Below are 12,184 nucleotides of genomic sequence, written 5' to 3' on the forward strand. Positions count from 1 at the left end.
TTGGTGCATTGCAGTATAACTGGCATTATGCATCAAGGCTCACACATCATGACAAATCCAGTTTTATTGTTATTTGAGGATTAGTTTCATGCCATGGACACAATAATGTTAATTTGCTAGTATTGCAACAGTTCTGCAAGAGTCTTGACTCTGAATACCATGTTGTGAAACACATTCAACCTCACCAGTGCCAACAGCTGAATAACCTACGTGTTAGTTTTCTGAAAGACCATAAATTCAGACACCTGCAGTCTGGGGGAGATCTGCACAAGCCAGACTGACAAAACAACATCAATGCCCTAGAATCTCAGGCTTGATGCCTGTGGCTGGAAAAAAAATAGCAGTAGTTGTTTACATTGGTGCTTCAGCACTTCTGCCTTCTCCGATATCTGTGGAAAAACAATGTATGAGTTGGGACTTGCATAAACCTGAAGCAGCACTGCAAATTCCTTCACTCTACTGTACTGCTACCAATGCTAAGGCATTGACAGTGACAGTACTTGAAAATAAGACCACAATAAAAGGTCGTGCCAGAATAGAAGTACAACAGATCTCTGTCATATGAGTCATCCTGTTTCTGGCCCTTTTGAAGAGAGCTGTTCAGAAGTCAGACTAACATCTTTCCCAGTTTGAGTGCTGATTGAGCAGTTGCCATTTGGGATAAGCACCATCACTTCAGCAGGCAAATTAGATCACCTCAGAATGGCTATATCTCCAGAGAAAATCATGCTCCTAGCACTATATAAGGCGTCAGAGGAAACTTCAACCCACACCTACTTGTCCCAAAGGGAAGTTAATTACTGATTGATGTTTGTGGCCGACTCACTGCACAATGCCAACCAACACTCCTTTTCTCCAAAGCCACTTATTCTTATATTAACTTTAGCACTTGTCTTTTTCAGGGTCCGAAAGGTGAGAACGTGGGATCGATAACACAACCTCTGCCCAGTAGTTACCTGATCTTCCGAGCTGCCTCCGAGTCGGATGGTGAGCTAATGTCTCGCATGTTTCTGCCTGTGAGATGGTGAGAATGAATTTGGATGGTACACAGTAGAGTGGGTGGAAATGAGAATTAAAATTTACACCTGGAGGAATGCAAGCTTTATACCTGGAAACACTAGCATCACAGTAACTCTCTTGTCAGGGTTACTCCACAGTTATGCATCGTAACTCTAAGAAAACCAAGATGCATTATCCGAGAGGAGTATTCTTAACTACAAGATGTCATTATGTGTTAATCATCTTCAGGAAAATAAGGTACTCTGGAGAAACCTTTACAAAGCTAGGTTTACCCTCCTCCATAACACCAACCTATTAAATGGTAGGGGGAAGAACTGCAATGGTCACTTTATTTTATTCCTTCATGGGACGTGTGTTGCAGGCAAAGGCCAGTATTTATTGCACATTCCTAATTTCTCTTGAACGGATAGAGTCCTCATGGTGAGGGTGTTCCCCCAGTGCTGTTAGGTAGGGAGTTCTAGAATTTTGATCCAGCAGAAACGAAAGAACAGTGATATTTCCCCAAGCCAGGATGGTGTGTCATAGAGGGGAAGCTGCAGATGGTGGTGTTCCAATGTGCCTGCTGCCTTTGTTGTTCTAAGTGGCAGAGGGTGCAGGTTTGGGACATGTTGCAAAGAAGCTTTGGCAAGTTGCTGCAGAAACTCTTGTAGATAGTATACACTGCATGCCAGTGGCAGAGGGAGTGAATGTTTAAAATGGTGGATTGGATGCTAATCAAGTGGGCAGCATTGGCTTGTACTCGCGCATAGACAGAGTGGATAGTCAGAGACTTTTTCCCAGGGTAGAGGGGTCAATTACTAGGGGGCATAGGTTTAAGGTGCGAGGGGCAAAGTTTAGACGAGATGTACGAGGCAAGTTTTTTTTTTACACAGAGGGTAGTGCGTGCCTGGAACTCGAATGGTCGGCGCAGGCTTGGAGTGCCGAAGGGCCTGTTCCTGTGCTATACTTTTCTTTGTTCTTTGTTCACAACAGTGACACTATAAGTACAGTCAAAAAGGATATGCTTAATTGTTGCAGAAAATAGTGACTAGAGAATTGTTGTCTTTTCCACCCCTCGCCCTCCTCCCTCTCTCAGTCGTGTTCTTAGTTTAATGAAATAATGCACAAATTTCATTTGAAATATTCATTTCCCTGCTAACCTAATGGTGAAGTTCAACAACCCATGTTGAACTGAGTCATAAGGTACAAATTACAGTGTTCCTATTCATTATACAACAGGGGGGTTGACCATTTTTATTCAAATTGGTGATGTTTTTATTAAATAAGTGGAAACAAGAAAGTGTCTGACGGCAGAGTGTTGACGCCGTCTGAGAAACTAGAGAGTTTAACGGCGGCATCATCGGACCGCTAAGTGTAGCGATCCTCTGCCCAACAGGAGGCCAGCACGGTAGTGGAGCGACCCACACCGCTCCAGCTGCCGATACCGGCCTGAAAAGTGCGCTGCGGATCTGCGCATGCCCACTGCGACCCGCGCAAATGCACACTTGCACGGTAGCTTCCTTCTCCACGCCAGCCCCAACGCAACATGGCGTAGGGCTACAGGGGCTGGCGCAGATTAAAAGAGGCCCCCACCAGGAGAGGCCGGACCGCTGATCAGTAGGCCCCAATCGCAGGCCAGGCCATGGTGGAGGCCGCCCCCGACAGGATAGACGCTGAGATCCCGCCGGGTAAGACCAGTTGTGAACGGCGCCGGCTGGACTCGGGCTTTCTTGGTGGCCACTTGGCCCATACCGGACAGAGAATCGCCGGGGAGGGGGGGCACGTAGAGCGGCCCCGACCAGCGCCGCGCTGACTGTTCCGGCACCAATGGCGCCGATTCTCCGGTCACTGGGAAATTTGCGTTGGGGCGGCATCGCATGAATTGCGCCCGGCCCGCGATTCTCCGATCTGGCGTGGGCTGAGAGAATTCCGTCCAGGATATTGGCACCATATGATAAGTACAATTTATTGAGAACAGTATTAGCCTCTACCAGAACATGGTCAAATAACCAACGACATGAGTATCCAGCTGATGCATGTGTGAAGTATCAGAGGATTGTCAGTACTTGCAAAACTGTATCTGAATCAGAATCAGCAAGGGAAAGCAAATGAAACAAAAATAAGGAAACTATAAAATGCTCTTGTATTTGATAAAACATTGGCAAAAATGACAGGATAACAGGTGAGAGATAACAAAAGGGCGGCACGGTAGCACAGTGGTTAGCATTGTTGCTTCACCGCACCAGGCTCCCAGGTTCAATTCCCGGCTTGGGTCACTGTCTGTACAGAGTCTGCACGTTCTCCCTGTGTCTGCGTGGGTTTCCTCCGGGTGCTCCAGTTTCTTCCCATAAGTCCCTAAAAACATACTTGTTAGGTGAATTGGACATTCTGAATTCTCCCTCAGTGTACCTGAACAGGCGCTGGAATGTGGTGACAAGGGGCTTTTCACAGTAACTTCAGTGCAGTGTTAATGTAAGCCTACTTGTGACACTAATAAAGATTATTATTAAGTTAAGGAAAGAGTATGTACAGTAAAATTTAAATGAGTCAAATCCCAAGGGAACCGCCTCCAAATTTAAGTAGAGGTTTGTGATAGCCCACACAAATGCATTCTATATAACACCAATATGCCTACAAACACAGTCTTCTCAAAAACAACAGATTGAATGCCGAATGAAAACGCGGTAAAACAGTAATGTCTTTTATAAGGCCACTAAGGAGTCCACAACGAGTAGTTCAAAGTAACTTAGTTTATTTACAATAATTTTAGTGATCCCAGCTGGGTCTGCCTTGCCAGTGCCTAACTGGCCAGCTTTATAAGAACATAAGAACTAGGAGCAGGAGTAGGCCATCTGGCCCCTCGAGCCTGCTCCACCATTCAATGAGATGATGGCTGATCTTTTGTGGACTCAGCTCCACTTTCCGGCCCGAACACCCTAACCCTTTATTCTTCAAAAAACTATCTATATTTATCTTAAAAACATTTAATAAAGGAGCCTCAACTGCTTCACTGGGCAAGGAATTCCAGAGATTCACAACCCTTTGGGTGAAGAAGTTCCTCCTAAACTCAGTCCTAAATCTACTTCCCTTTATTTTGAGGCTATGCCCCCTAGTTCTGCTTTCACCCGCCAGTGGAAACAACCTGCATCTATCCTATCTATTCCCTTCATAATTTTATATGTTTCGATAAGATCTCCCCTCATCCTTCTAAATTCTAATGAGTACAGTCCCAGTCTACTCAACCTCGCCTCATAATCCAACCCCTTCAACTCTGGGATTAACCTAGTGAATCTCCCCTGCACACCCTCCAGCGCCAGTACGTCCTTTCTCAGGTAAGGAGACCAAAACTGAACACAATACTCCAGGTATGGCCTCACTAACACCTTATAAAATTGCAGCATAACCTCCCTAGTCTTAAACTCCATCCCTCTAGCAATGAAGGACAAAATTCCATTCGCCGCCTTAATCACCTGTTGCACCTGTAAACCAACTTTGTACGTCTCATGCACTAGCACACCCAGGTCTCTCTGCACAGCAGCATGTTTTGATATTTTATCATTTAAATAATAATCCCTTTTGCTGTTATTCCTACCAAAATGGATAACCTCACATTTGTCAACATTATATTCCATCTGCCAGACCCTAGCCCATTCACTTAACCTATCCAAATCCCTCTGCAGACTTCCGGTATCCTCTGCACTTTTTGCTTTACCACTCATCTTAGTTCCGTGTGCAAACTTGGACACATTGCCCTTGGTCCCCAACTCCAAATCATCTATGTAAATTGTGAACAATTGTGGACCCAACACTAGCTACTGATTGCCAACCAGAAAAACACCCATTAATCCCCCACTCTTTGCTTTCTATTAATTAACCAATCCTATATCCATGCTACTACTTTACTCTTAATGCCATGCATCTTTATCTTATGCAGCAACCTTTTGTGTGGCACCTTGTCAAGGGCTTTCTGGAAATCCAGATATATCACATCCATTGGCTCCCTGCTATCTACCGCACTGGTAATGTCCTCAAAAAATTCCACTAAATTAGTTAGTCATGACCTGCCCTTTATGAACCCATGCTGTGTCTGCCCAATGGGACAATTTCCATCCAGATGCCTCACTATTTCTTCCTTAATGATAGATTCCAGCATTTTCCCTACTACCGAAGTTAAGCTCACTGGCCTATAATTACCCGCTTTCTGCCTACCTCCTTTTTTAAACAGTGGTGTCATGTTTGCTAATTTCCAATCTACCGGGACCACTCCAGAGTCTAGTGAATTTTGGTAAATTATCACTAGTGCATTTGCAATTTCCCTAGCCTTCTCTTTTAGAACTCTGGATGCATTCCATCAGGGCCAGGAGACTTGTCTACCTTTAGCCCCATTAGCTTGCCCATCACTACATCCTTAGTGATAACAATCATCTCAAGGTCCTCACCTGTCATAGCCTCATTTCTATCAGTCACTGGCATGTTATTTATGTCTTCCACTGTGAAGACCGACCCAAAAAACCTGTTCAGTTCCTCAGCCATTTCTTCATCTCCCATTATTAAATCTCCATTCTCATCCTCTAAAGGACCAATATTTACCTTAGCCACACTTTTTTGTTTTATATATTTGTAGAAACTTTTACTATCTATTTTTATATTCTGAGCAAGTTTACTCTCATAATCTATCTTACTCTTCTTTATAGCTTTTTTAGTAGCTTTCTGTTGCCCCCTAAAGATTTCCCAGTCCTCTAGTCTCCCACTAATCTTTGCCACTTTGTATTTGATTTTCCTTCAATTTGATACTCTCCCTTATTTCCTTAGATATCCACGGTAGATTTTCCCACTTTCTACCGTCCTTCCTTTTTGTTGGTATAAACCTTTGCTGAGCACTGTGAAAAATTGCTTGGAAGGTTCTCCATTGTTCCTCAACTGTTTCACCATAAAGTCTTTGCTCCCAGTCTACCTTAGCTAGCTCTTCTCTCATCCCATTGTTATCTCCTTTGTTTAAGCACAAAACACTCGTGTTTGATTTTACCTTCTCACCCTCCATCTGTATTTTAAATTCCACCATATTGTGATCGCTCCTTCCGAGAGGATCCATAACTCTTGAGATCATTAATCAATCCTGTCTCATTACACAGCACCATATACCATACAGCTAGACATTGTTTAGCGGTCCCCCTCCTCCTTAATGGGGGAGCTCATATTCTGCAAGGTCCACGGGGAAGTTAATTGCCCCCACCCCGTAAGATACTTGTGGGTTATAACAAGTTTTTATTCAATGTGTTCCCACCTACAAGGACAAGGCTGGGAGTTAGTTCCGGAAAATTTCCACAATCTGTTCCTGCTTAGTGTGCTGTTTTCGGATTTGCACAATGCAGTCCGTCATATCGTCACTGCCGTCAAATGTGCTTTTGGTGTTCTCGTGCTGCAGTATAAAGTCCTGGAGTGACATCAGCCAATGTGACACTTTCCCACAGGATTGGACCAGAGGTGAGAAGGTTCTGTTGTGCTGCCTTGAACCACAGTAGCAGAGCCTCTTTAGAGTAGGGGTAGTGAGCCATTCACATTCTCTTTCGTACTGGGAAGAATGCCTATTTATTGAACTGCTCCAAAAACAAACCACTGCAAAAGAGTAGGAATTTCTCCATTAGGTTTGTCCATCATTATCAAACACAAGGCGGAATCCCTTACTCTTTTGCAGTGTTTCGCTTTCCATGTCATGTTTTCCACTGTACCAACTGCAGCTCCTTAACATTCTCGCAGGTTTTGTGCCACCTTTCACAGGGCGATTTCAATGTCAAATGATTGTTTGCCCAGCGCTCCATGATTTTGCGCTCTCGTGTAGATCAACTCCACTGTGTTCAGCACAGTCATATGACAAGTTTAGATAATCCGGAGTGCCAGTCCCAAATTCTGCCTAATCTCAGGCATGACATTGTCCTATGGGATTTGCTATTCTGCCAGTAGGAATGGTTGACAACTTTGACATAACTGGAATTTAGTGTCCTCTGAGTTGTGATTTCACTGTAAAACTGCAAAGATTAGAGTGGGGCCTGGGGGAACTATAAACAGCAGCAAAGAAAGACAAAAAGATAATAACAGCTGCAAAACTGGAAGGTGAGAAGAAACTAGTGAGTGATTTCAAGATTAACATATAAAGATTTTATAATTATATTGGAAGGAAAGGGCCCTTTAAAAACTGATACAAGTAATTTTGCAATTGCAAAAAGAAAATGATAAATATGTTGAGTAATTAATTTGTATCAACCTTTACAGTAGAGGAAGGGGATAATATACCTGGCATTCCAGGTGAAACAATAATGGATAAAGGACTAAAGCATTAATGCTAGACTAAACAAGAAAACAGACTTACAAAAAATACCACTAAAGACTGACTGATCCCCAGGATCCAGTGATTTTGACCCCAGGAACATAAGGACTAGGAGCAGGAATAGGCCACCTGTCCCCTCAAGCCTGCTCCGCCATTCATTAAGATTGTGGCTGATCTTTTTGTGGGCTCAGCTCCACTTACCTGCCCGCTCACCATAACCCTTAATTCCTTTACAGTTCAAAAATCTATCTACGTTTGCCTTAAAAACATTCAACGAGGTACCCTCAACTGCTTCACTGTGCAGGGAATTGCACACATTCACAACCTTTTGGGTGAAGAAGTTCCTCCTCAACTCGGTCCTAAATCTGCTCCCCCTTATTTTGAGGCTATGCCCCCACTTCTGGTATTACCCACCAGTAGAAACAACCTCCCTGCTTCCATCTTATTTATTCCCTTCATAATTCTGTATGTTTTAAACAAAGTGAGAAAATTGTACATGGTTTTGTTTATGATCTTCCAAAGCTTTCTCATGCAGGAATTGTTATTTTTAAATTGGAAAATTACATAATTAAAGAAAGTTAAGAGAGAGAGAGAAAAAAACTATTTGTCTCACATCTGTTATGGGTGAGTTTCTATTATGGGTCAGTTCCTCAAAATCTATAATTATGGACAGAGTGACTGAGCACTAAGAGAAATTTGAGCTGATTAGAAAGAACCAGCATGGATTTGTAAAGCTAGTTTAATGAACCAAACTGAACTTTTCGAAGAAGCAACTAAAGTATTAGAAAACAAAACCAGGAGCAAGAGCTGATCAAGACCAGAGGGAATAAACTATGCACGAGTGGAAGAGGAGACTCAAGACCAGGAGCGAGAGTTGATTGAGACCAGTGGAATAAATAGAGTTGATTGAGACCAGTGGGGATAAATAGAGTTGATTGAGACCAGTGGGGATAAATAGACCAGAAGTGGAACAGGAGGACAGGAGGTTTGAGACTAGCAGTGAGAGCTGAGTTAGGCCATTTGGGATAAATAAGGATTGGGCTGAGATCCTGAACCGGATTTGAAGAAAAGCAACATCAATGAACTAGGAAGCAGGTAAGTAATTGTTTGGTGAGTATTTATTTTTTTCTCTGTCCAAACTAGGGTATTGCTTTAAACCGGGAGATGGGAAATTGGGAAAGTGAATTAATAATATGATTATTACTATAGAATAGATCAAGTGAAATTAATTAATGATTTGCCTGTCCTTAGTGCCATTTTTTAACTTTGTTTTTGTAGTAATCCACGGGAGGCAGGAGTTCCGTCACCACACCAATATTTACTTGCAATAACGATATTACAGGAGCAGCTACAAACAGTGCTGCTAGCAGTCCAGTCAACTTAAGACTGGCTCACAAAGCCTACACAGGTGATTTCTGGCCCCCTCAATGAGCTATCATTGAGGGAGCTCATACTCCAATTGGCCAACCAATAAAGCCAATTGGAGTTCATTACAGTTTTCATATTTACTTAATATTAATGAGTTTGAATCCTTGATTCATTATTATTTTGCCGGGACTGTTGGGTGTTTTATCCATTCCCTCTTATGTAAAGACTGATATAAAGTCATTACAGTAGTCCCCCGTTATACCGCGCTCCGCAATACCGCGGTTCGCGATACCGCGGGGGGGCTTATGGACCCCAACTGTCAGTTGTGTCAATTTCAGCGGCCGGCTCACTTTGATCCGGAGAGGGAAGCTGCTCTCTCACTGAAGCAATCAGCCGGCCGCTGAAGTTGACACTGCCGGCTGCTCTCTCCCTCCAATCAGAAACATTAACACTTAAAAGTTGGATTGAAGGGAGAGAGCAGCCGGCAGTGTCAATTTCAGCGGCCGGCTGATTGTTTCAGTGAGAGAGCAGCTTCCCTTTCCGGATCAAAGTGAGCCGGCCGCTGAAATTGACACTGTTTTAATTAGATCCACGATGGGGGTTTTAAATTTATTTAAAAATCTATGCTAGCGCTTCCCATTGTGAGTCTATGGGGGTCTGACCTCTCCCCCCGCCCCCCGTAGACTCTCAATGGGAAGCGCTAGCATAGATTTTTAAATAAATTTAAAACCCCCATCGTGGATATCCGCGGCTCGGATGCAACGCGGGTGGCTGTCTTGGACCCCAACACCCGCGTTATAAAGGGGGACTACTGTATTCAATAAGTTTTCCATCTTTTTAAACAAGGTACTAATTAAACATTTTAAAAACTAGATTCTAAGAGAGGAAATAGAGATTTTTTTTTGATCAAGGATGAGCAGCTGAGACCTGTTGTTTGCAATTCCATGTGAACACTTCAGGGCACATCATGGGCGAAATTCTCCCCTACGGGGCGGGGGGTCCCGGCGTAGGGGAGTGGCGCCAACCACTCCGGAATTCTCCGCACCGCTCCACCGATAGCACCAAATCTGTCGCCCACGGCCTTTGGCGCTACGCCGCCCGGCGTCGGGGCTGGCCGAAAGGCCTTCACCGGTCCGCGCATGCGCCGGAACGTCAGCGGCCGCTGATGTCACCACCGGCGCATGCGCGGTGGAGGGGGTCTTCCGCCTCCACCATGGTGGAGGCCGTGGCGGCGGCAGAAGAAAAAGAGTGCCCCCACGGCACTGGCCCGCCGGCCGATCGGTGGGCCCCGATCGCGGGTCAGGCCACCGTGGGGGCATCCCCCGGGGTCCGATCGCCCCGTGGCCCCCCCCCCAGGACCCCGGGGCCCCACTCGCGCCGCCAGTCCCGCCGGCACAATCCCGCCATTGCGGGCCGGAGAATCGCCGCGGGGGCACGCCGATCGGCGCGAGGGGCACGCTGATCGGTGGGGCGTGATTCCCGCTCCCGCCGATTCCCGGGTGGCAGAGAATTCCGGCCACGGCGGGGGCGGGATTTACGCCGGCCCCGTAGAATTCCGCCCCATATGTCTTGGGGGAACTATGGAGCATAGTAAATGTCTCCAGTTGCTTGAGCTCAGAACTTCTGAGCTTGAGGGGAATCTGGAGTCACTGCCAAGAGGCAGGGTCTGATGAGGGGTGGAGTCTGATTGGGGCCATGGCCTGAAGGGGCGCCATGAAGTGGGAGGTGGGGATGGCGGCATTTGTCGGCCCTGGCTGGGGGGGGAGGGCGGCATTTGCCGGCCCCTTAGCAGGCTGTCACTTGCCTGGGAGTGGGGGCTGCTGGTACTGGTGAATTGGGGGGAGGCAGGTCTGATGCCAAATAGAAGGTGTGGGGCCTGAAGGGAGGCCTATTGGGAGGGCCCCAATGTCCTAATGGCAGCATTCATCAGGGGTGGGGGGGGGGGGGGGGGGGGGGGGGGGGTTGTGGAGTTGATGCCGCCGGCAAAGGGGGGGGGGGTAGAGGTACTGAAGCTGTGTTGCCAGCGATGAGGGTGGAGGGTGGTCACCTTATTGCCTGTTCCAAAAGGGATGTAAGGATATTCCATAACTGCAGGCCAATCAGTTTAACATTAGTGCTGGGTCAGGGATTTGAAACAATAATTGGAGAAAGGATGAACAGATATCTGGAGAGGGTTGAGTTCATTAAGAAGAGTGAGCACGGATTTGTAAAAGGCAGATTGTGTTTGACAAATCTAATAGATTGTTTGATGAATTAACATTTGATAAGAATAGGGTGGATGTTATCTGCATGGATTTTAAGAAAGTGTTTGACAAAGTACTACATAAAAGGCTGTTTCACAAAATGGAGGCTAACAGAATATGACGGTTGAATAAAATATTGGCTTAAGGATAAAAAATAGCAAGTCCAGGTAAATGGTTTATTATAAGGTCCGGAAAGGAATCCACACTGAGGCAAACAGGTTGAATCAAAAGGGAAAAAGTTTAATGCATCAGAACAAGAGTACAGAGCAGTTATTCTAATACAGGAGGCATCTCTCAGTTCACGGCCCTCCAGTTTTATACAGGATGTAGAAGGGGGCACCCTGCCCCTCAGTGGGGGAATTGGAAATATTAACCCCCCAGTCTCATAAGTGTACCTTGACCTGCTTAAGGCTTCATTAGTGTCCCATGACTTGCTTAACCCCAGGTTATGATATGGTTGTTTTCTAACTGCAGGATGATAGACTTTGCTTTGTTTAAATATACTTTGATATTAGAATGCAGGCTAAAATTGAAAGATTTGACAGTGGAGTGGCAAATATCTGAGATAAAACTAGTCTGTTTGCAAACTTGGTGTAATTTTTGATCCCAAGCTGAGCTGCCGATCACATCTTAGCATGACTTCTGGTCAAGCGACATCTTGATTTTTGAAATTCCCATCCTTGTTTTCAAATCCTCCAATCTCCTCCAACCCCACAAACCTCATCTAATTCTGGTTTCTTGCACATCTCCAATTTTAATCATTCCACTATTAGCTGTGTCTTCAGGTGCCTATGCCTTAAGCTCAGGAATTGTTTCCCTGCACCTCTCCCTCTTTATCTCACTTTCTACTGTTAAAACACTCCTTAAAACCTACCTCATTGACAAAGCTTTTGGTCAACTGATCTAACGTCTGTTTATATGACACGGTGTCATACTTTTGTGTTATAATGCTCCTGTGAAGCACCTTGGGAATTTCATTACAGGCACTATAGAATTGTGCTGTATATATTGTGTAAAAGTCTATCTCCTGTAAAAGAAAACATAATTGTTCATGGTACCTGTGTGAAAATCAACCAGATCTTTGAGGGATTCAACCATGTTGGAATTGTTCAATCCTTACAATGATAGTAATGCCTGGTCAGCTCTCAACAGTGGCTAAGGGACTGGATCAGATGCCATAACTTTTTTAAGTTTTAGGATTGTGCGGAAAGGTCGATTCATTCCAGGAGAGATAATATAAGACATAAAG

General features: G+C 45.0%; 1 protein-coding gene across 1 annotated transcript in view; it reads left to right on the top strand.

The window, feature by feature from the left end:
- The window catches only part of LOC119970937 (oxysterol-binding protein-related protein 8-like), a 69,869-nt gene that overhangs the window by 16,467 nt on the left and 41,218 nt on the right, over positions 1-12,184 (top strand). Inside the window, exon 6 of the mRNA XM_038806047.1 lies at positions 903-987. Coding sequence (XP_038661975.1) covers positions 903-987 — 85 coding nt within the window. The remainder of the gene's footprint in view (positions 1-902; positions 988-12,184) is intronic.

The sequence above is a fragment of the Scyliorhinus canicula genome, chromosome 9 (genome assembly GCF_902713615.1).
Source record: "Scyliorhinus canicula chromosome 9, sScyCan1.1, whole genome shotgun sequence".
NCBI lineage: Eukaryota > Metazoa > Chordata > Chondrichthyes > Carcharhiniformes > Scyliorhinidae > Scyliorhinus > Scyliorhinus canicula.